The sequence below is a fragment of the Dipodomys spectabilis genome, unplaced genomic scaffold (genome assembly GCF_019054845.1).
Source record: "Dipodomys spectabilis isolate Male_0828 unplaced genomic scaffold, ASM1905484v1 ptg000366l, whole genome shotgun sequence".
Classification (NCBI taxonomy): domain Eukaryota; kingdom Metazoa; phylum Chordata; class Mammalia; order Rodentia; family Heteromyidae; genus Dipodomys; species Dipodomys spectabilis.
In genome coordinates, this window is record NW_024871043.1 from 1,704,429 (window position 1) to 1,729,240 (window position 24,812).

At 50.4% G+C, this 24,812-nt stretch overlaps 1 protein-coding gene across 10 annotated transcripts; it reads right to left on the reverse strand.

The window, feature by feature from the left end:
- Positions 1 to 357: 357 nt before the first annotated feature.
- On the reverse strand, positions 358 to 24,812 carry Sez6l2 (seizure related 6 homolog like 2). Of its 10 annotated transcripts, none has more exons than XM_042666742.1 (18): positions 24,734 to 24,812; positions 23,733 to 23,864; positions 22,825 to 22,914; positions 21,422 to 21,561; positions 20,952 to 21,153; positions 15,830 to 16,015; positions 14,939 to 15,107; positions 13,254 to 13,417; positions 8,872 to 9,072; positions 7,490 to 7,628; positions 6,531 to 6,727; positions 6,246 to 6,440; positions 3,059 to 3,250; positions 2,762 to 2,953; positions 2,234 to 2,272; positions 1,932 to 2,049; positions 1,742 to 1,838; positions 358 to 831 (listed from the first exon to the last, which is right to left on the reverse strand). In XM_042666742.1, exons 1-18 carry the CDS (start codon positions 24,810 to 24,812, stop codon positions 802 to 804), a joined length of 2,562 nt encoding a protein of 853 aa, XP_042522676.1. In that variant the 3' UTR covers positions 358 to 801. The 10 variants fall into 10 exon arrangements, with proteins under 10 accessions (XP_042522676.1, XP_042522673.1, XP_042522670.1 ...); XM_042666739.1 differs by having other exon boundaries at positions 22,825 to 22,944; XM_042666736.1 differs by having other exon boundaries at positions 22,825 to 23,124.

A 24,812-nucleotide genomic window follows, 5' to 3' on the forward strand; every position in this document is an offset into this window, starting at 1 on the left:
GGACCCAAAAAACAAACAAACAGACTTTCCTACCCTGGCTGGCTTTGAACCATGATCCTCAGATCCAGCCTCCTGAATGGCTATAATTATAGTCGTAAGCCACCAGCGCCCAGCTCAGGCCAGGCTTTCTGACCCAGGCCAGAACAATGCTTTTGTCTAGTGTTCTGTTTTGGATTTCCATCTTTCCACCCTTCCCTAAAGTCTCTTTCCAGAGGGGTTTACCATAGCACCCCAGTTACAAGTAATGATTTTCCGTTTATTGCTCAAAAACAAAAATCCAGAAGCAAACAAAGGTGGAAAGATCATGGGGAGACTGCGGGGGGGGGGGGGGGGGAGAGGAGGAAGAGGGTAGCCCTGGCCAGGCTCTCTCCCCTCATTTGTCTTCCGGCCCACCAATCAGGCATCAAGGAGGAGAGGGGCCCTCACAACTGAGGGGGACAGTAGAGCTGTTGGGGTGTGTGTGGGGGAAGTTGAGGGAAAGGGGCCCTGGGCTTCAGGGACCCCAAAGGTGGTAAGGGGGCTGAGTTTCCCTCCCAGGGTCCATAAGCCATTGGGCAGGGGGGTGAGGGGTGCCAGGCCCCTTGTTTGGCAATGGAGAAGAGGCAGCCTTGGGCGGCAGGATGCTGGTTTGTTTACTGTAGGCTCTTCAGGGCCATGAAGCCCCCTCATTGGGATAGGGAGACTATTTACACAGCAGGGGGGGAGAGGAGTCAGGAGCCGGCCACCAGGTCCTGTGTTCCCCCACTGCCTCGGATGAGGAGGGGAGGGGTATTCTGGGTCCTGCAGCCTTCGTCTTGGGGTTCATATGGAAACTTCATATTCCCGCGTATCCTGGAGACAGAGAGATCAAGTCAGTTGCTGGAGTAAAGTGGAGGTGGTGAAGGCAGCAAATGGGAAGGGAGGCTTCCATAAGGAGGGAAAAACCCTATATTAAAGTAACGTTGGGGGGCTGGGAAGGCGGCTCAGTGGTAGAGTGCTTGCCTCCCATGCATGAGGCCCTGGGTTCAATTCCTCAGGATCATATAAGCAGAAAAAGCTGGAAGTGGTGCTGTGGCTCAAGTGGTAGAGTGCTAGCCTTCAGCTGCAGAGCTGAGGGACAGCGCCCAGGCCCAGAGTTCAGGCCCCATGACCAACTAAAAACAAAAATAATAAATAAAGTAACTTTGGTGGAGAGGGCTGAATCTGTCCAATGGCTATGTTTAGGTCATCAGATAGAATAAAAAATGGGCCAGGCTTTGGTAACTTATGCTTAAGATCCTAGACACTTAGGAGGCTGAGATCTGAAGATCGACAAAGCCAGCCCAGGCAGGAAAGTCTGTGAGACTCTAATCTCCAATTCACCACCAAAAAATGGCTCCAAAAATGGAGCTGTGGCTCAAGTGGCGGAGCACCAGCCTTGAGAGAAAACGCTAAGGGACAGTGTCCAGGCACACACACACACACACACACACACACACACACACACACACACACACGCACACACACTCCAAATGACATATTTGATACTTGGATTTCTGGATTGAACTAGAAAAATCTCGAAATTGAGCTTAAGCATCCACTGTGGCAGCTGTGTCCTTAGACGGGACACACATTTTCTAATTTGCCACCCCCCCCCTCATTGTTCCCACATAGCTAAGTCAACCCACTGCTATGGCCTTCATGGGCAGCTGACTTTGCAATGACATGTTCTGAGAAGAGTCTGGGGTAGCTGTGGTACTGTGGGAGGCAGGGCGGGGCTCACCCCAGCTTCATACAGTGGATTACTGAAGTCAGACTCCACAGTGATGGGACTGTAGGAGTGGGAGCCGGAGAAGCCAAAAAGGGATTTGCCTTGTAGCCTGCAGAAGAGAGGAGACAGGATCTTCTCAGCAGGTAAGCCAGGAGACATGGTATTTGCCCCTGGTGGGCACTTCCCCCAGTGGGGTACTTACTTGGTGTAATATACATAAACACCACTGCCAAGAATAATAACTAAGCTGAGGGGCAGCAGGATGGCCAGGGCGAGGTTTCCGCCTTCCAGTTGCCGTGATGGGTCTGTGGTCTGCGTCACTGGGGAGGAGGAGGAGAAGAGACCAATGAGCCAAGGCTGGCCCAGTACTAGGCTCTCCCAGCCTCCTACCCTGGGCCCTGAACCCTAGGCCTCGCCCCTCTGGGGCCTGGCCTCACTGCCCCCGGCCTCTACTTTGCCCTCCCGACCTGGCCAGGCCTGGTCTCCACCTGTGGCCTCACTGACCTTCCAGTTTTCGGTTGTCCAGGAGCTCCTCATAGGCCACTGCAGGGAGAGGAGGGGGAGGGGGACGGGGTCTGAGCCAGGGAGGGAAGGAGGCCGGGGAGAGGGCCGGAGCCCGGTGGGGCTGGGCTGGATAGTCTGGTTCTCTCTGTGCTTTGCTCAACCTAAATTAAGCCTTCTCTTGGTGAGGACCAAGGACAGATAGGGCAGGGCCATCTCCTTCTTCCTCTACATCCCTAAGGGTTCAGGTTCCTGGACAGTCTGAGCCAATCAGCTCATTAGGGTTTGTCAAATAGGGAAACTGAGGCCTCTCCAGAGAAGACAAGGGGGCTTCCAGACCAAAGCCCCCTCTACTACATGATGTAATAGAGGGTATCTCCAGTATCTTCAGGACCTCTAGATATGCCTTGGAGGAAGAGAATCCATAGCACAGGAAGCCCCACAGGGTCACCCATTGGTCTCCAATTTTCTACCCAGCTTTCCCAGCCCTGTCCACTCGCTGGACCCTCTTGCCCTGTCCTTCTTGGGCACCTTTGCAGAGCGGGGGCTGGCTGGTCCACTGTGAGGGGTGGCCGGGCACACAGGTGATGGTGACCTCGCCGATCAGCTCAAAGCCCTCATAGCAGAAGAAGCGAAGAGACTCGCCCGCCTGGTAGTGATGCTTGTACAGTGTCTGGTAGCCATTCTCAGGGACGCCGGGGTTCAGGCATGGCTCGTACTTCACTGCAGGAAGGGGGCCAATCAGATGAGCAGGTGCAGTCCCGGGAGCCCATAGGCTCCTCCCCCAGCCCCTCCCATTCCTGAGGTGAGGTATTCCCCTAGACTCACAGGCGCATTTGGGGACCCGGTCGCTCCACTTGGGTGTGCCTGTGTCCCGGCTGTAGCAGGTGAGCACAGCTGCGCCCTCCAGGCTGTACCCTGGCAGACAGCGGTACTGGACATGAGAGCCCACGGGGAAGCCGGCATCCGAGGTGGTGCGGTGGCCATTGGTGATCTCACCAGGGTCAGCACAAGTCACGACTGTGGGGGAAGAAGAAAAAGGTTGGGGGAGGGGAACGAGGCGCTTAAAGATCTCCTAGACACTTAGGATTTAGGGAGAGCTCTGAATTTGGGGCCAACTCCTCAAAAGGAAGCGTACAAGAATGGAAAAATTCAATCTTTCAATTCAATGTGGTTTGTGTTTTAGGTTGTTTCAGGGAAACAGGGTGGGTTAGGCAACCCCCAGCCTCTTGTCCCGGGGTAAAATTCAAAGTATTTTCATTGTTACGCTAGAGTATACCAAGCCAGATTCCAGAAATGTCAGGCCAGTATAGCAGGCCCATGGGATCACAGCTGCCGGTGTGTGTGTGTGTGTGTGTGTGTGTGTGTGTGTGTGTGTGTGTGTACAGGCCTGCGTGCAAGCCAGTCCTGGGGCTTGAACTCAGGGCATGGGTGCTCTCTCCGAGCTTTTGGGCTCAAGCCTAGCACTCTATCACTTGAGCCACAGTTCCACTTCTGGCTTTCTTTGGAAGTTAATTGGAGAAAAGAGTCTCATGGACTTTCCTGCCTGGGGATGGCTTTGAACCATGATCCTCAGATCTCAGCCTCTTGAGTAGCTAGGATGACAAGAATGAGCCACCAGCTCCAGGCTCTTCCTTAGCTTAACACAAGGCTGATGCTCTACCACTTGAACCAAACCTCCACTTTGGGATTTTTGCTGTTAATTGGAGATAAGAGTCTCACAGGCTTTCTTGCTCAAGCTGACTTTGAATCACAATCCTCAGATTTTGGCCTCCTGAGTAGTTAGGGTTATAGGCATGAGCCACCAGTGCCTGGCTACCCTCTTAAGAGAGAGCCAGGAGCTGGGAATGTGGGTTAGTTGTAGAGTGATTGTCTAGCATGCATAAAGCCCTGGGTTCCATTCCTCAGTACCGCATACATAGAAAAAGCTGGAAGTGGAACTGTGGCTCAAGTAGTTGCGTGCTAACTTTGAGCAAAAGAAGCTCAGAGACATGCCCAGGCCTTGAGTTCAAGCTCCAGGACTGGCAAAAACCAAACAAATAAATAAAAATAAATAAATAGAAGGTCAGCTCTCCTGTACTCTACATTCCTGCCATGCCCCAGACACTCTGTTCACATAGGTAGGCATGTGAGCTTACAATGCTCTTGTGGATGATTATAATCGTAGCCACTTATGTAGATAGACCTGTGCCTGGCACCCTGTTTAAAGTTTGAGAGGTATATTTAGCCCTGCTTATGTCAAGAGATCAAGGCCTCTGGGTCTCCTTGCTCTGAGTTCTTTTGCCTCAGCCAGAGAGCAGCAGAGCTAGAACCTGCCCTGGGTCATAGCCAAGAACACTGAACAGAGAGGTAAAGACCCAAGTCTCAGCTCACATTAGGCTCAGTCTATTTGTTCTGTGAAGACTTCCAGGGACAGGGAGCTGTGTCAACTATACACAATCTTCCTCTTGTCCAGCACAAAACTGGCTACCTGAAACTTCTCCCAATTGTGAGATGGTCCACTGCCACCAGTCCCAAGGGGCCATGCAGAAGATCTACAACCCAACACATCCTGTAACAGGCATTTCCCCAAAATCAGAAGAAGTGATGAGCTGCTACCCCCCACCCGGTTCTGCTCTTCTACAAGAGGTACGCCAACTCTTCCCAACTCCAGGAAATGTCCACACAACTGCTCTTCCAGCAGCACAGCCATGTACTTAGTGGCTCCTGATTCAGTCTATTCCTGGACCAGGCATCACCAGGTGCTGCGTGAAAAGCTCAGTTTGTGCCTCACAATCTCCCTATTTCCACTTCACCCATGAGGGAGCCAAGGCCCAGAGATGTTAAGTACCTTGACAGAAGTCACCCATTGATTATTTATGTATCTGCCCCTCTCCCAGTTGTGTTTCATTAGGGCAAGGAGGGGCCTGAAACCTGGTCTCTAGAACTGGCCTTCAGTGACCTCATGAAAATAATCCAAGCAGGGTGCCAGTGGCTCACAACTGTAATCCTAGCTACTCAGAAGGCTGAGATCTAAGGATCACAGTTCAAAGCCAGCCCAGACAAGGAAGTCTGAGAGACTCCCAGCTCCAATTAACCATCAAAAAGCTGGAAGTGGCAGTGTGGCTCATGTGGTAGAGTGCCAGCTTTGAGCCAAGAAGCTAAGGGACGGTATCCAGGCCCTGAGTTCGAGCCCTAGTTCTGGCACAAAAATAAATAAAAAGCCAAGTCCTCTGATAAGCTATGGCCCTAGCAAAGTGATTTCTAACAAGGTCAAGGAAAGCCGGGCGCTGGTGGCTCACGCCTGTAATCCTAGCTACTCAGGAGGCTGAGATCTGAGGATCGCGGTTCAAAGCCAGCCCGGGCAGGAGAGACAGTGAGACTCCTATCTCCAATAAACCACCAGAAAACCGGAAGTGGCGCTGTAGCTCAAGTGGTAGAGTGCTCGCCTTGAGCTGAAGAGCTGAGGGACAGCGCCCAGGCCCAGAGTTCAAGCCCCACGACCGACAAAAAAAAAAAAAAAACAATAACAAGGTCAAGGATTGTGGACTGAAGAGTTTGGGTGGACTTAGAGCAGAATGAAGAATCAGTGATGCTAAGCCCAGTGGAGCCCCCTCCCCCCCCAAAAAAAAAACCCCACCACAACAAAAACAAAACACTGGGTGTGGTGGGGGTCAAGACTCAGCAGAGGCCAGAACAGGAGACGTAGGGCCATGAAACCAAGAGATGGGACTCAGAGAAACATTGACCAGACCCTAAACCATAGAAAACAAGGGTGAACCCCAGAGATGAGAGCAGGGATCCAGAAAGGACAGGGTGAGGGTATGGGCCAGAGGGAAACAAACCCAAAGGGCATTGGAGCAGGGCCTGAAGAAGAGCCAGGCAGGATCCAGAGCAAAGGGCTGGAACTCAGAACTGACCAGGGACCACAGGGACAGGCAAGGAAGGAAGGGAGGCAGGCCCCATGGGATGGAACCCCCCCAGGGGGCGGGGCGTGCAGACCCAGGGGCGGAGGACAAGGCGGGGCCTGGCTCACTCTTTTGGCAGGCGGGAGGCGCGGCGCTCCAGGAGAGGTCCCACTGGCAGGTGAGGATGTCGGAGCCCAGCAGCTCGTAGCCCGGCTCGCACTGGTAAGTGAGCACGGTGCCCCGGATCAGGTCCCCGTGGGACGCGGTCCTCCAGCCCCACTCGGGGGGCGGCAGCTCGGGGCACGTGTCATTCCTCGGGACCTCTGCAGGGGACACAGGGGCCGGATTGGAAGCTGCCCTTGGCCTTGGGCGCCCTGGCAACCCCGGGATGGGGGAACCCCCTTCTCTGATACCTTTGAAGTGCAATACGAAGCCCTGGCCTAGGCCTGGATTGGGGGGCCCGGGCGGGGCCTGGAACTGCAGCGTGAGGTCCGGCCCGGAAGAGAGGAGGCGGCGGCGCGGCTGAGGTCCCCGCAGCTGGGCCAGGACTCGGGCACTGAGACCGTCCCCGTCGAACAGGGTCAGCATGTCCCCCTCCCGCACGTTCAAGCTGCGGGGAGACCCCAGGGTGAGTGTGGGCGGGGCTGATGCCGGCCCCTCCCACCCCAACTCTGCTCATCCCCCCCCCCCCACAAGCCAGCACTCGGCCCCGCCCCCAATCCTCCTCCCTCCGGAATGGCCCCGCCCCCGCCCCAGTTTTGACCAATCCCTGGATTTTCCTTCATTCTAGCCCCACCCCGCTAGGCTCCACCTGTTCCACCCATTGCTCCTCTCTTCTGCTTCCCAGTCCCCCACCTTGCTCAATCCTGGGTCCACTCAATCTCCTCCTCCATCCTCTAGGAACATCCAAATCCAGCTTTAATCAGTCACAGACCGTGTTCTTCCCCCAGGGAACATGAGCCCTTTCTTGGGTTTCATCTGCTTTGGGGCCACGCCCACTCCGGGTTCTGTCCAATCACAGGACAGCCTCACACCAAATTAGCTGGGGGATGGGGGTCTCCTTGCACCCACGCCCCAGCTTAGATGGTGGCGAAGATGTGTGGGAGCAGGAATCCCTGAAAAGCCCACTCAGGCCAGTCTCAGAAATCAGCAATGCCAGAGTCCCTTGCTCAGGATACCTTTGAGGGGCTGTGTTACTCTTTTACTTGTTTAAGGTTTCCTGGCTAACAAGTGATGGAACGTCGGTCTCCCATTCCCCTCCTGAACTCTTAGAGGCCTCTCTCACAAGATCATACATCTACCCAACTCTGCCTGGAATGCAGATGCACTCACACACCACACCCATTGCATCTTCTTCAGGACCCAAACATACATTTCAACTTGGAGCAAGATGCGCCTCTCTTCCTGGACGTGCAGGATCCACATGCAGTCCTGGCTGGGGCTGTAGCTCTGGGGCCAGTCAGGAGAGAGGACCACACCAGCCGGCTCAGACAGCTCCCCTCCACACATGGCTAGGGCAGAAGAGGTGTCATTTTCAAGACCCATGTGGAAGCTAAGTGACTCACGCCTGTAATGCTAGCTACTCAGGAGCCTGAGATCTGAGGATAGTGGATTGAAGTGAGTCTAGGCAGAAAAATCTGTGAGACTCTTATCTACACTAGACAATCAGAAGTGGAGCTGTGGCTCAAGTGGTAGCACACTAACCTTGAGTGGAAAAGCTAAGGGACAGTGCCTGGGCCCTGAGTTCAAGCAAAAGAAAAAAGAAAAAAGACCCACATAGCAAGACATCTGCCTTGATCATGATTTTCATTATTTCCAAAGGAGGTACTAGGCTACCTTATATGTTTTCTGATAGTGATAATCCACCTCTTTCTTGCCACATCTAGACTTTGTTTTGTCCAACAAAATCTTTTTTTTTCTTTTTGCATCCTCAAGCCTTGTTCTTTTTCTTTCTTTCCTTTTTTCTTCCTTCTTTCCTTTCTTTCCTTCCCTCCCTCCCTCCCTCCCTCCCTCCCCCCTCTCTTTCTTTCTTTTTTTTTGGGGGGGGTCCAGTTGTGGGGCCTGAACTCTGGGCCTGGGCGCTGTCCCTCAGCTCTTCAGCTCAATGCTAGCGCTCTACCACTTGAGCCACAGTGCCACTTCAGCTTTTTTTCTTTTTGCTTATGTGATGCTGAGGAATCGAACCCAGGGCCTCAGGCATGCAAGGCAAACGCTCTACCACTGAGCCACCTTCTCAGCCCTCTCTTTCTTTCTTCTTGTGTGCTTGCTGCTACTGGGAGTTAAACTCAAGGCTGGGTACTGTCCCTTAGCTTTTTCACTCAAGGCTGAAGTTCTAACGCTTGAGTCACACAGCTCCACTTCCAGCTTTTTTGTGTGTGGTTAATTGAAGATAAAAGTCTCATAGACTTTCTTGCCCCAGCTGACTTTCCAATTTCGATCCTTCAATCTCAGTCTTCTGAGTAGCTATGACTACATGTATGAGCCATCTGCAGCTGGCTCTCAGCCCTCTTCTTAATTAACCCCACCCACCATCCATTTTACCCACCTAATCCGTGATTTAGCTCTTGAAGACATTTTGGTTTTGTGACCTCTGAATTCAATAACAAGCCCTACCAATTATTCAGCTAAGAAAACAGTCTCTAAAGGGCAAGGATTTACCCAAGCTTTGGGTTTATTAGATTTGGATACACAGGTCTCTTCCTGAGTGGCAGGCTGTAGGCTGAGGATTTTGTGGAATGAATGTAGGGGGCTCACCTTTGCAGGCTGGCTCTGTGTCGTTCCAGTGGGGTTCTGTGGGATCTACACACTCGATGGCATTGGGGGGACCTGGGGGCTCCAGGGCATAGCCCGGGAGGCATGAGAAGGTGGCCAGTGCCCCTGGGCGGTACTCAGGGTCAGTGGTAGTGACATTGCCGTGTGCCAGGAAAGGAGCAAAGCAGCGATCCTCCTCGAAGGCTAGGAAGAAGACAGTCATAAGAATTAGGCATTAGTGGGGCTGGGAATGGGGCTTAGTGGTAGAGTGCTTGCCTAGCAAACAGGAAGCCCTGGGTTTGATTCCTCAGTACCACATACACAGAAAAAGTCGGAGGTGATGCTGTGGTTCACAGGGTAGAGTGCTAACCTTGAGCAAAAGAGCTCAGGGACAGTGCCCAGGCCATGAGTTCAAGCCTCAGGATTAGGTTAAAAAAAAAACTATTAGGCATTAGGACAGGCCTCACTCAGGAACTTCAAACTTCAAACTTGAGGAATATATTCAGGTGGTTATTTGATGATTTTTTTTTTTTTTTTTTTTTGGTCAATCATGGGGCTTGAACTCTGGGCCTGGGCGTTGTCCCTCAGCTCTTCAGCTCAAGGCTAGTGTTCTACCACTTGAGTCACAGTGCCACTTCCCATTTTCTGGTGACTCATTGGAGATAAAAGTCTCTTGGACTTTCCTGCCTGGGCTGGCTTTAAACCATGATCCTCATATCTCAGCTTCCTGAGTAGCTGGGATTACAGGCATGAGCCACCAGTGTCCAACTCGAGATTCTTATTTTCTTCTATTCTATTTGAGTTTTAATTTTTCAAGACAGGGTCTTAATATGTGTAGCCAAAGTAGCCTCTAATGGGAGATCTTCCCTAGTACTGAGATTACAGGAATAAACCATCATACCACTATACTTGGGCATAGCATAGTGAGCCTAACTGTAACCCCTGTAAGCAGAGAAAGGAGGATCCAGGTTTAAGGCTATTGGAATAAAGTTATCATGAGACTTAATCTATAAAATGAATTAAAAATAACAACAACCGGGCGCTGGTGGCTCACGCCTGTAATCCTAGCTACTCAGGAGGCTGAATCTGAGGATCGCGGTTCAAAGCCAGCCCGGGCAGGAGAGACCATGAGACTCCTATCTCCAATAAACCACCAGAAAACCGGAAGTGGCGCTGTAGCTCAAGTGGTAGAGTGCTCGCCTTGAGCTGAAGAGCTGAGGGACAGCGCCCAGGCCCAGAGTTCAAGCCCCACGACCGACAAAAAAAAAAAAAAAGTACTGGGAGGATAGTTCTAGTAGTAGAGTGCTTATTAAGTGCCAGGCCCTGAGTTAAAAAAAAAAACCAACTCGGTGCTGATGGCTCACTCCTATAATCATAGCTACTCAGGAGGCTGAGACCTAAGGATTGCTGTTCAAAGCCAGCCTGGATAGCAGGATCCCTATGTTCAAGCCCTAGGACCAGCACACACACACACACACACACACACACACACCAATAACAACAACAATGCATGGACATTCAAAACTGAATGCCCTGAGCCTGGCACCTGTGGTTCACACCTATAATCCTAGCTACTCAGAAAGCCGATATCTGAAGATGGCAGTTTGAAGTCAGGCTGAGTAGGAAAGTCCATGAGTCTCTTATCTCCAATTAACAACCAGAAAACCGGAAGTGGCACTGTGACTCAAAGTGGTAGAACACTAACCCTGAGAAAAAGCTCAGGGACAGCACCCAGGCCCTAAGTTCAAGCCCCACAACCTACCAAAACAACAACCACCACCACAACAAAATCTGTATGCCTTTTGTGTTGAACTTACATTAAAAAGTTTCTCAAAACCCCAATACTTCTCATGTATTTCTGCTACCTGGCTGGCCTTAGGAGGGAAACCCCTAGGTTAGTGAAATCTCAGCTCCCATTCCAACCCCCATTCTACACAGACAAAAACAACAGCAGCCAAAAAAAACCTCTGGGTGGGGGGGGGGGGGGGGTCACCCAGCAGGCAATGGCAGAACTAGGTCTCCAGCCCAGATGGTTTGAATCCCAGCCACAGGCTCTTGGCTATAGACTCGGCAAGGATGGGGGGCTGGGGAAGGAAGCCTTTGGAGAGCTGCCTTGCGTAGGTGTGTTCTCTTCTCAAAAATAACAGTTGGGTTCTGATGAGCCACGATGTTGCTAGAACCCAAAATTGCAGCGAGTGCAGAAGCTGCTCAGTTTTTACTCAGAACTAAGTCAGCAGAAAAAAAAAAAAAAACCCACCAAAAAAAAAAACCTTGAACATTTGTAAAACGTCTTAGTTTTTATCTACTTGATCACACATGAGCTATAACACTACCAACTATGAACACTTCCGGTTCTGATACAGAGGAGGAGCCTAGAGCTAATGGAGCAGCAGTGGTCCATATTTGTGGAAGCCAGTCTCCTAACATAGGACTCTCCACTCTCAGAACCAATCTTTCACTGTATTTCTACAGATCTACTGGCCTATTTCACTTATGTCATTGAATCTAATAAGGTATCATGCCCAAGTCCTAGCCACCCATGAGGGCCCAGAACCAATTCCATAGCTCCCGAGATTCAGACCAAAAACTAGCTCCTCTCACCTGTAATCATTTCCCTTTCTTCTTTGTTTCTCTCTTTGCTCCAGCCACAACAGCAGACACTTCTCTGTCTCCTTGGCCATGTTCATACTGATCCTTTCACCTGAGAAGCTCTTTTTTTAGTCTCTCTCTCTCTCTCTCTCTCCCCAGTCATGGGGCTTGAAGTCAAGGCTTGGGCACTGTCCCTGAGCTTTTCTGCTCAAGGCTAGAGCCCTACCACTTTGAGTCACAGCTCTACTTCCAGTTTTCTGGTGGTTAATTGGAGATAAGAGTCTCATGGACTTTCCTGCCCAGGCTGGTTTCGAACCATGATCCTCAGATATCAGCCTCCTGAGTAGCTAAGATTACAGGCATGTTGTTGTTGGTACTGGGGCTTGAACTCAGGACCTTGAGCTCTTGCTGGGCATGTTTTGCTCAAGGTTAGTGCTCTTTGCTTGAGACACACCTTCACTTCCTGTTTTTTTTTTTTGGGTCCGGTCATGGGGCCTGAACTCGGCCTGGGCGCTGTCCCTCAGCTCTTCAGCTCAAGGCTAGCGCTCTACCACTTGAGCTACAGCGCCACTTCCGGCTTTTTTCTGTTTGCTTATGTGGTGCTGAGGAATCGAACCCAGGGCTTCAGGCATGCAAGGCAAGCGCTCTACCACTGAGCCACCTTCCCAGCCCCCACTTCCTGTTTTGTTGTTGTTGAAGAGAAGAATCTCATAGATTGGTGTGCTCCGTTTGGCTTCTAACCATGATCCTCAGATCTCAGCTTCCTGAGTAGCTAGGATTACAGTGTGAGTCGTTAGCACTTAGCTTAGTCTTCCTAGTTTAAGTTTCTCAATTACCCTCCATCCTTTAAAGCCAAGTTTAAATGAGTTTTCTCACATGATTACTTTCTTTCCACTTATCTAGCACCCTTTGGTCCTCCTGGTAACTGTACCCCTGTTTTCATTCTGGGAAATATGCCTACTCCCCTCCAATCTGTGCAGTTCAGCAGGGCCCACCAGGGATGGCCATATGATGCAAATCTGCCAATCATCACACACCAGCCTCTAGCCTCTGTGATTGGCTCAAGCACCTTAATTAAGCAGGTCAATGACAGCCTTTTGTGGCACTGTTGCCAATGCTCTCAGGAAAGATACCAGCTTTCCTTTCTCTGATGGAGTTACTAGGTCAGTGGTCTGTGAGTCTGCAACCAGGTCCATCACATAGGGAAAGCCTGCCTGAATGAAGTTAAAACACAGGAAAAAAAAAACACAACAACAACAGAAAGAGCTAGACGCCTGGTCCCCTGTTCAGACTCTGTACCTAGATCCAGCCAAACATGAAGCTTGATCCAAAACGCCTACCTCAACCAGGTACTACTAGTAATCCCATCTACTCCAGGAGGCTGAGGAATCAAAGCCAACCCAAGCAGGATAGTCGTACGATCCTTATCTCCAATGAACCAGCAAAAAGCTGGAAATGGGCGTTTGGCTCAAATGGTAGAACAGTTGAACAAGCAAAAGCCAAATGAGTACTTGAGAGCTTGAGGCCCTAAATTAAGCTCCTTGTTCTAGTGTACATGCATGTGCATGTACACATGAGCATGCGCACACGTGCACACACACACACATACACACACACACATAAGCCTACCTTGGTGAATACTTCTATGAAGGGATCCTTCTAGTTAGGAGGTGGAGAGGAAAGTTAGATTGCAGGGATGGAACAGGAAGATGAACAGGGAGGAAGTGTGTGCTTCTGGCAAGGCCTGGTGTCAGGAAGAGGGGAGAGTGGAGGGGGCGGGGAAGTAGAACTGTTACCTTCAAATCGGAGGCTGAGCAGCAGGGGATTGGCAGGTGTCTCTGACAGCAGCTCCACATAGAGGGACTGGGCATCACTGATGAGACCACGTTCTGGGACATCATCCATATCAGAGTCATAGATCACAGGGGACAGAGGGCTGCCTCCTGAGCGCACCATCAGCCTGGGAGAGACAGTAGGATGGCCAGGAGTGTAATTACTCCATAGGCCAGTTGCCTGTTACCTGTTCAAGTAGCTTATCTTTATGGCTTTATTATCAAGCATTACTCATATGCCGTGTGTGTTTCTAAGCCCTTAACTCTTTTACCTCGTTTGATTCTTCACAAGGACTCTCGAGTCAGACATTGTCATTACCCATCATTTTCCGCACGAGGAGAAGATTAAGTCACTTGCTCACATCCACACAGCAAGTGGTGATAGAGCTGGGATACTAGGTTGTTATATAAAGAAGGATAAGGATAAAGCAGGTGCCGGTGGCTCACGCTTGTCATCCTAGCTACTCAGGAGGCTGAGATCTGAGGATCACAGTTCAAAGCCAGCCCTGGCAGGAAAGCTTGTGAGACTCTTATCTACAATTAACCACCAAAAAGCCACAAGTGGAGCTGTGGATCAAATGGTAGAGTACCAGCTTAGACTGTCACACACACACACAAAGGATGAGGATGATGACAATAGCAAATGTTTTTACATGGCTTATCATGCTAAGTAAGCACCATGCTAAGTACTTTATTTATTTTATTTTATTTTATTTTTTTTGCCGGTCGTGGACCTGAACTCTGGGCCTGGGTGCTGTCCCTCAGCTCTTCAGCTCTAGAGCACTCTACCACTTGAGCCACAGCGACACTTCGGGCTTTTTCTGTTTATGTGGTGCTGAGGAATCGAACCCAGGGCTTCATGCATGCAAGGCAAGCACTCTGCCACTGAGCCGCCTTCCCAGCCCATGCTAAGTACTTTATATATCTTTTTTTTTTTTTTCCTTTGTTGGTCGTGGGGCCTGAACTCTGGGCCTGGGCACTGTCTGTCTCTCAGCTCTTCAGCTCAAGACTAGTGCTCTACCACTCGAGCCACAGCATCACTTCCGGCTTTTTCTGCTTATGTGGTGCTGAGGAATCGAACCAGGGCCTCATGCATGCAAGGCAAGCACTTTACCACTGAGCCACCTTCCCAGCCCCAGTATTTTATATCTGTGTGTGTATGTGTGTGTGTGTGTGTGTGTGTGTGTGTGTGTGTGTGTGTGTGTCCTAGGGCTTGAACTCAGGGCCCTGGCACTGCTCCTGAGCTTTTGTCCTCAAGGCTAGCACTCTACCACTTGAGCCACAGCGCCACTTCCAACTTTTTGGTAGTTAATTGGAGATAAACTTTCCTGCCTGGGTTGGCTTCAAACCATGATCCTCAGATCTCAGCCTCCTGAGTAGCTAGGCTTATAGACGTGAGTCACCCATGCACAACTCTACTTTATATATATATATTAATGTGGCTATTAATTATGCATCTAGAGAGGTACCATTGTCTCCATTGTATAGATAAGAGAGCTGAGACAGAGATGCTAAGTAATCCCTCCAAGGTTGCACAGCTATATTTCCTAAGAAAGGGTCAGGAGTAAAGAAGGGTCCATCGCAAAACGATCTCACCATCCCACCGCAGCCTCTCTGTTTTCCCAATGACCTAAGGCTCAGACACTCACCGGTCATTGTCCTCATCCAGCGAGACCCTCTCGAAGTGCAGGTGTAGCCGGCGTCCTTCATCAGCTTCGATGACCCAGCGGCAGGTGAGGTTGGGCCCTGCAGCTCCCCCAGGCTCAGGAGACACAATGCGGCCCAGCGTAGCATTGTGGATGATGCCACCACAGGAGGCTGTGGGCAGAAGAAGAAGGGATTAGAGTCAGCCCAAGGAGAGTTGTCATTGTCCTTGAGCTTGAGTTCCTCTCAGGCCCTTCTGCAGAATAGATGAATCTGTGAAAATAAATATTCCCCAGAGTAGACTCGCTTAGAAGAGAACTTCTGAGGTGTCCCATAACTGAACCTCTCAGATGGGAAATCTTCAGATGTACGTTTCCATAATGAAGATGTCACAGGATGGAGTAGCCACGGATGAAGACTCAAGATGGCGAACCATCAGACACAGACATTAGGAATGGTGACTCTCACATGGAAATCAGCAAGTAAGACATCCCCAGATGGAAAGCACTGGAAGATGAAGACTGTCCAAGGCTGGAGACCCTCAGGGTGAAAAGCTCCAGAGGGAACCTCGCTGCTGGTGGCCCTGTAATCAAAGCTACTCAGGAGGCTGAGATCAGAAGATCACAGTTTGAAGCCAGTCCAGGCAGGAAAGTCTGTGAGACTCTTATCTCCAGTTAACCACCAAAATGCCACAGGTGGAGCTGTGGCTCAAGGGGCAAAATGTTAACCTTGAGCAAAAAAGCAAAGGGACAGTGCCAAGGCCGAGTTCAAGCCCCAGTACCAGCACGTACCCACACACACACACACACACACACACACACACACACATACACACAGCTCTTTCAGAATGAAAACCACCGAGACAAGGGATTCCCGGGGAATGTCAGGAAACTTACCCACACAGTTAGGAGGTTCACTGTTCCACGCTGGCCGGGTACCATTGAGGCAGATGAGAGTCTCCTCTCCTTGTAGCTGGTAGCCTGAGTCACAGTGGAATGTGGCAGTGCCACCCGGGTGCAGATCTGTCACGCTCACATCCCCATGGGTTGGCCGGGGAGGAAAGCCACAGCTCAAGAGATAGGCTGGATTGGACAGAGCAGGGAGAAGAAGGACTTGTCCCATGTCATATTCTCATACCAGTCCTTATTATTTCTATTTCTTTCCATCCCTGAAGTAAGAGAACCAAAAGGTGCTAAACTGGAGTGAACACTAAAGAATGAAATTTCCTGCCCGGCACAAGTGGCTCATGCTACTGGGGAGGCTGAGATTTGAGGATCATAGTTCAAAGCCAGTCCAAGCAGGAAATCCTGTGACTCTTGCCTACAATGAACCACCAGAAGGCTAGAAGTGGAGCTACGGCTCAAAGTGGTCATGCACTAGCCTCAAGCACAAAAGCTCAGGGACTGTGCTCAGGACCTGAGTTCAAGCCCCACGACTGGAAAATAAAAAGAGTTCAATTAGAAGCCAGTGCAGGCAAAGTTTGAGAGACCCTCTCAACCATAATCTCAACAGAAAATTCTGGGCTTGATGGTACATGCCTGTCAGCCCACTCTATCAGGAAGAATAAATAGGAGGATGCCTGTCCAAACTTGTCTGGTTAAAAAGCCAGACTCTATCTCAAAAATAACCAGAGCAAAGGGTTAGAAGTATGATGTAAGTATGAAAACAACAACAACAACAAAAGAATGCAAGCTCCCACCTATGGTTCAGGCTTTAATCCTGGCTATTCAGGATTAATGTTCCAAACCAACCCAAGCAGACAAATCCGTGAGACTCTTAATTCTAACTAACCAGAAAAAAGCTAGAAGTGGAGGTGTGAATCAAGTGGCAGAGTGCCAGTCTTGAACAAAAAAGCCAAGCAAGAATGCAAGGCCTTGAATTCAAGCCCCAGTACTAGTACACACACACACACACACACACACACACACACACACACGAATAAAATCTTGAGCTCCTCATAATTTACTGTTATAAAGAGGTAATTTCCTCTAGTCTGTGACTTACCCACTTTGGTCTTTATTTTACAAATGATGTGTCTGAGGAAGTTATTCTAAACCCTTCTACTTGTTGGCTATCTGACCTCAGACAAATCAATTGACTAACCTGAACTCAGTGACATAATTGTCATTACTATGAGGCAGAGCCAATAATTGAGCCAGTGACTTCACACCAAGGGAGTCTTAGTCATCACTGGCAAAAGAAAAAGTCCTATCAGCAAGGATTGAACATTAAATAAAAATGTGCAAATCATCCAGCACATAGAAACTGTTCAGAAGATGTTAACCACCTACCCCTTGGCTTCAGTTACCCATGACCGGGTATCAGGGACTTGGGAGGTTGATTTCTGACTTGACAGTAACTTTGCAAGTGGCTGAGTCTTTTCCTTCCTCTGAGAGACAGAACTGGCAATGGCCAGTCCCAGAATTGCTACGAGAAGCCAATGAACCAGTGGCTGGTAAAAAGGCTTTGTATAGGATGGGTTCTGGTGGCTCACGCCTGTAATCCTAGCTACTCAGAAGGCTGAGATCAAGGATCGTGGTTCAAAGCCAACCTGGGCAAGAAAGTCCGTGAGACTCATCTCCAATTAACCACCAGAAAACCAGAAGCAGCGCTGTGCTCAAGCGGTAGAGCACTAGCTTTGAGCTGAAGAGCTGAGGGGTAGTGCCCAGGCCCAGAGTTCAAGCCTCATGACCGACCCATCCCCCCCAAAAAAAAAGGCTTTGTTGGTTGTGGGGCTTGAACTACAGCCCTGGGCGCTGTCCCTCAGCTCTCTCAGCTCAAGGCTAACACTCCACCACTTGAGCCACAGTGCCACTTCCACAAAGCCACTTGGCTTTGTACAGAGCCACGTTTGCTGGAGTTAGCTTAGGAGTGATGGAGCTTTAGGTCACTCAGAGGAACTAATGAGGCCATTCTGGACTAGAGACAGCAGTTAGAGTAGGTTGTAAAGGATTTAAACAAGGTCTTGGTCCCAACGGTGCCTGCACAGTATCTACAGGAACCGTAAAGCAGGGAAAATACAGGCAGGTAATAAAGGCCAACTTATGCAAGAGCCCTGCTTCCCAAATGTTCTACTTAGTCTAAAGAGTCCTATTTTTAATGCCCTGGAGAAGTGATTGCTTAAAGGAGCCCATAGAAAGCCTATTTGTGTGTGTGTGTGTGTGTGTGTGTGTGTGTGTGTGTGTGTGTGTGTGTACTAGGGCTTGAACTCAGCATCACTCACTCCTGCTTCACTTTTTCACCCTTTACCACTTGAGTAAAACCTCTATTTCAGCCTTTTGCTGCTTAATTGGAGATAAGCGTCTCATGGACTTTACTGCCCAGGCTGGCTTTGAATCGGGATCCTCAATTCTCAGCCTCCCGAGCAGGATTACAGGTGTGAGTCACTGGCACCCAGCAGGAATTCATTTTTTTTTTTTTTGGTAATATCTTAAGTCCAGCCCTTCACCTCCAGGCCTGCAAGGCATATGGGACCCCAATAATCAGGTCTGTGCCACCAAGTGCATGCCCTCAGTCTCTCTAACACATAGATGCTTCTCCCTTGCACAATATACCCCTGGGGCAGGGCTTCAGCCGAGGCCTCAGGAGAGGCTGGAAAGGAGAGGGGGAAGGATGCAGGCTTTGTCCTGGATAAGATGCTCATGGTGTCAGGGATCAGCCAAGCTCACAAAAGGAGCAGGGTGCATGAAGCCAAGCAAAACCAGGAAGTGATGTGAGAAACACTGGCCCAACCTACACTTCCTGTCTGTTTCGAAAACAACTAGGGAGGGACCTTGGAGAAGAGAGCCGTGTCTGCCTTGGGGACATTGGTGAGCTCTTTGCCTAGTGCACACATGTACTGTAACATATACATGCACCATGGGAAGGTTCCCGAACATACAGGTTAGCACTGTGGGTGGCTGCTTGTGAATGCAATCATAAATGATACATTCCCCTCTCATTTGATCCTCCCAAGTCAGAAGGATCTTTCAAAGTCAAAAATCTGGGATTGTCATCTCCCTGCTCAAAGCATTTCAAATATCTCCATTTTGCCTGCACATTAGAGTAGCTTGAACTCTTTGCTGGAAGAGATAGGAGATTTTACAATCTGAATCCCACTGTCATTTCCCCCCGGACCTCAGAGGCTGGGCCTCTGAGCTTACCTCCCCACCCCCCCTCCACCATTTGTGTTTTGACTGTAATAGCAATGACTGACACTTTTGAGCTCTCACTAAGTAATAGACAGTTTTGAACCGTCAACTCATTTGCTCTTCCTGATAATGCCAAGTAGTATGTATTATAATCCTTTTTTGTGCAAGAACTGGGGCTGGAGTTGAGAACCTGGGCACTGTCCTTTAGTTGTTTTCCTTCAAGGATGGCACTTTGACATTTGAGCCAGTTTCACTTCTGGCCTTTTGATGGATAATTAGAAATACGAGTCTCACAAATGTGTCTGTCCTGACTGCCTTCCAACCTCAACACTCAGACCTCAGTCTCCTGAGTAGCTAGGATTATAGGCAGGAGCCACTGGTGCCTGGTAAGACTCTCAGTTTCAAATGGGGTCATGTTTCAAAATGGGACCCTGAGGTATAGAAAGGTTTAGCAAGCTGGGTGCCGGTGGCTCAGACCTAAAATCCTAGCTACTCAGGAGGCTGAGATCTGAGTATCACGGTTCAAAGCCAGCCCAGGCAGGAAAGTCATGAGACTCTTATCGCCAATAAACCACTAGAAAACTAGAAGTGGCACTGTGGCTCAAGCGGTAGAGCGCTAGCCTTGAGCTGAAGAGTGCAGGGACAGCACCCAGGCCCAGAGTTCAAGACCTATGACCGACAAAAAAAAAAAAAAAAAGGTTTAGCAAATCAGGTTAGGATAGTTGCATGTTGAATGACTTAATCTACTCTAAGGTCACATTTTCTTTCCTCTCTGGGTCTTGGTATATGTTTTTTTCCATCCAGCTAGACAGCTGCCTTCCCCTTTTGCTTCCTCCCACGTTTTCCCCAGCCTAACTCATCCTTTAGGTCTCAGTTTATTCATCACCTCCTAAGAAGGTGTCTCCATATTCCTCCGAAGAAATTTAGGTCCCTTTTGATCATTGTTACCCCTGCCTAAGTTCCTTCCATCATTGTCCTTATCTCACTGAATTATAACCATCTCAATTACTTGTCGGTGAAGGCCGAGCAGGCACTTCCCCGTCCTTAAGTCTCCGCCCAGTACCTGTGTTACCTAGGTAACTCCCCCTCTCTGAGGTCACATCCTGGACCCCCGCCCCCCCCCCCATCACACCTCCCATCAGACCCTGGGAGGGTCCCAGGCTCTGAAGTCACATCTGCATCTGATGTGGCCATACCTTCCCCCCCACCTGGCCACACCTTCTCCCTGACCCTTCCCTAGAGAAGCCGAGACTAAGTGGCCTCCCGCCCCTTCAGCCACGTACCATGCATGCACAGCAGGGCAGCAGTTCGGAAATACACTTCTCTTTCCTGCCTGAATACCACACAGTGTTCTCTTCAATGGCTACCTAATTAAACCTAACAGTTTGTACAACCTAGATTCTGAGATCCTTCAAGTAGGATTTATACCAGGCACATGCATTCTTTTTTTCTTTTTGCCAGTCGTGGGGCCTGAATCCTTGACCTGGGCACTGTCCCTCAACTCTTCAGCTCAAGGCTAGTGCTTTATCACTTGAGCCACAGCACCACTTCTGGCTTTATCTGCTTATGTGGTGCTGAGGAATTGAACCCAGGGCCTCATGCATGCAAGGTAAGCACTCTACCACTGAGCCACCTTCCCAGCCCCACATGCATCCTCATCCCAAAAGCTAACTCAGGCCCTGCTATGAAGTAGCCACTCAGTGGACATTGGTTGGTGTGTAGACATAGGTCTGTTAAGATGAGTGTGTACAGCCTCTTCAGAGGATCTTGTCTCCAGGGTCCCAGTCGAGAGGAAGTCCCCCTCAGTACCCTATGTTTAGAAGACCCTTGAAAATGCCCTGTGCCCAGTGTGGTCCCTGCCTTTCCACCAACACTTCAGACTCCTCACCCTGATAGTGGATCCTGAAGCCACCACCCCTGGGAACCCGTGGGCTCTGGAAATGCAGAAGCAGCCGGTTGGTTGGGCTTCGAAGGACCTGTCCTTCTCCTAGCATGGAAGAGTTGGCCAGGAGTCGGGGGGCCAAGCCTGGAGACCCTCCACCAGCCAGCACCAGGAGCTCCTCCTCCTGAGACAGGTTCAGTGTCTGCACCTAGAGAAAGCAGATGTAGACCAAGGCCCATGAGTAGTATGACAGCTCCTAACCCAGCCTTATCTGCCCTTCTTTTTTTGGTTTTGTTTTTTCTGTTGTAGCAGCCCCCAAACTACAAGGATATCATCCCCATGACATAGAACTCTAGGGGAGTTCTTGAGAACCTCAGAATTGGAAAACAGGCCCATATGAGTTACAAAACAGGTCCTCTGGTCCCCAAAGGAAAGGGCTTGGAAATTTCATGGCCACATGTTTTAGATTCAGTTACCTGGATTTCAATGCCATAGCCAGGATAGACATGGATGCTGTAAGTACAGTCCAGGAGCCCCAAGGTGCGGCTGCCGGTGCTTCCCAAATCTGGAGATTCCACGTACCCTTCACCCTCGGAGATGTTGTTATTACACAGAACTAAAGAGATATAAGTGGCTGGGATTGTTTGGTTGTCCTCCTAATCCAAGCAACTTCAGAGGTCTTCAACTGAATTCTCCCAGTAACACCCCCTCCCATTGCCACCAATCTTTTTTTTTTTTGTCAGTCGTGGGGCTAGAACTCTGGGCCTAGGTCCTGTCCCTCAGCTCTTCAGCTCAAGGTGAGTGCTCTACCACTTGAGCAACAGTGCCACTTCTGGTTTTTTAGTGGTTTATTGGAGATAAGAGTCTTATGGATGCTGGGAAGGTGGCTCAGTGGTAGAGTGCTTGCCTCCCATGCATGAGGCCCTGGGTTCGATTCCTCAGCACCACGTAAGCAGAAAAAGCTGGAAGTGGCGCTGTGGCTCATAGTAGAGCACTAGCTTTGAGCTGAAGAGCTGAGGGACAGTGCCCAGGCCCAGAGTTCAGACCTCATGACCGGCAAAAAAAAAAAAGTCTCATGGACTTTTCTGCCCAGGCTGGTTTTGAACCATGATCCTCAGATCTCAGGCTCCTGAGTAGCTAGGATTACAGGCGTGAGCCAACGGCAGCGGCTTGCCACCAATCTCATTCCAATGTTTTCTCTCCTTGTACTGAGAATGCTCTTTCCCAATTGTGATGAAGACGAATCCCAACCGAAGGCATCTGGTACTCAACAGTGTCTTTAACTGCTGGCCTTTATTATTATTCAGTGTGCTATTTTTTTTCTTTTTTCCTGTCCTGGGGCTTGAACTCTGGGCCTAGGCACCACCCTTGAGCTTTTTTTGCCTCAAGGTTCTCTAGCACTTGAACCACAGCACCACTACCAGCTTTTTTTGGAAGATGAGTCTCATGGACTTTCTTCCCCCGGCTGGCTTCAAACCCCAATTCTCAGATCTCAGCCTCCTGCTAGGATTTACAAGCATGAGCCACTGGCACCCAGCTTAAGTATTACTACTATTAAGTGTTACTAATTTTTTTTTTTTGTCTGTCCCAGGGCTTGAACTGAGGGCAGGGTGCTGTCCCTGAGCTTTTTTGCTCAAGACTAACACTCTACTATGTTGAGCCACAGTTCCACTTCTGGCTTTTTGGTGGTTAATTGGAGATAAGAGTCTCATGGATTTTCCTGCCTGGGCTGGCTTCTAATCATGATCCTCAGAGCTCAGCCTCCTGAGTAGCTGGGATTACAGGCTTGAGTCACCAGCATCCTGCAGGTGTTAGGGCTCCTTCTAGATGTTCTAGACAGCCTCTTCCCCCCAGCACCCTCTTCTTTCCATCACCTCACCTGGGCTGGTGACTGTAGTGGTGACAGTTGTCGTGGTGATGATGGTGGTAGTGGTCTCCTCTTCTCCACCTTCAGGACCCAGGGGTGGGACTGGGGAAGCAGGGCCAGGCAGGGGTGGAGCTGTAGTTCCCGGGGGTGGAGTCAGCAGCTCAGGGGCGGTAGGACCTGCTCCCCGGACCCCCTTAGGAGTTACAGCTGTTGTCAGAGGCCCTGTGGCTGGCTCAGTGGCTCGTGGCAGGGAGGGTGCTGTAAGAGTCTGGCCGGCTGGAGGAGTGGCTAGTGTGGGGTCTGGATCAGATCCTGGGATAGTACAAGGGAAGTCAGGGCACCGGAGCAGCAAATTGGTCGATAGGGGTGGGAAGCAAGGCAGAGAGAAATAGAGGGTTTCCCCACTGAATCCCCAGAGACCTCCCCACAAGGTGCAAGTCCCCACCTCTCCTTTCCCCACTTCCTTCCAAGCTTTTGCATCCAGATCATCCCCTCCACACACAGTCCCCTTCCACTTCTTCCTATCCCTTACACAGATCTAGCTCCCCCCTCCCTCTGCCATGATCCCTTTTTCTCTCTTCTGTCTTGCTTTCTCTGAATCCATTTCTCTTAGTGTTCTCTGATTTCCTTTCGGTCTCTCTTCCCCATTTTAGTCTCTAGTTCTCTGCATTCCCACCCATCTTTCTGGGTACCTTTTCTATGTCTTTTAGTCTATCCTGACTCTATTTCTCTCATGGTTTGTTCTCAGATTTGAGTCTGTCTCCATTTGCCACTCTCTGAATTTCACTGGCCTTCCTGGTAGGGGGTTGTCTTACCCTCTTTGCAGTCTCTTTCCTCTCCTCCAGCCTGTCTTCCCATTTCTCTGAGCCAGTGTCTCTCCCTCTCCCTCTAAGCCACTCCTGACACTTTGGGAGCCTCACCTGGCAAGTAGGCCATCTCTGGGCCCTTCCTCAGCAGGGCCCCGTGAAGCAGCTCAGCCAGGGCCTCAGAGGCCTCTGTGGGGGTCTCACTTCCAGGTTCTGGCAGTGCCTCCTCATCCTTCAGGGGTAGACCTAGAGGGTGAACTCCTGTGAGCCTCTCCGCTCCCCTAACATCCATTCCTTCTCTATAGATAGCTTTTCCAGAGTGTTTCTCCCCTTCTCAGCTGGGCCTGAGGGTCCCAGGCTGGGCTGAGAGCCAAGATCGGAGGTGAGGCTCTAGAGACCCCTCATACTCTCACACCCCCAAGCCTGGGCTCTGTGGGCCTCCAGCAAGCACTTTAATTCTTACAAACCTTGGACAGCACCAGCAGGGTGGAGCAGGAGATCTACCACTGACTTCCTTTTCATCTCCCCAACCCCGGGCCACTGCAGAGGGTCCAGCAATGTCTTCCAGTAGTCCTTGCTTCCGCAGTGCCCATCTTTCTCTCTGGGTTTCTATCTCTGCAGTGTAGTGCGCTCTCTCTCTCTCTCTCTCTCTCTCTCTCTCATTCTCTGCAGTCTGCTCCCTTCGCTAGAGTCTGGCTAGGGGTCAGAGTGGAGTGGGGGACTGAATATCTGGTCTCTAGCCCCGCCTCTGTTCATCTGTCTTTGTCCATATGTCCAAGAACATTTGTGTGTGCAGTGCCTGGCGTCTCTCCCGGCACCTCCATCTCCCACCCAGGTACCCTGCGTGCTTCTGCCGCCTCCGCAGACACCCTCCCCCCAACTCCCCCAGCCCTCCTTCCCAGATTTCATCCCTAACACGCAGCTAAAAGTTATCCTCTTTCATTACTGTAGCTTCTCAAATTGGGAGTTGAGGGGTCTTAGGCACAAGCCCCAAAGCTCTGCTTTGCCCCCTTACCAGTCAACTGTACCCTCCCCTCCCCCATAAGCTCAGAAGACCCAGGATGCTCAGAGAAAGACCCGTAGGGGCCTGCCCACCCCCCCTCCAATGTCCTTACCCTGAATCCAGGGACAGCTCAGCAGAATTAGGAACAGCAGCTGGGAAGGCGGTGGGTGCTGGGTCTTGGGAGTCCCCAT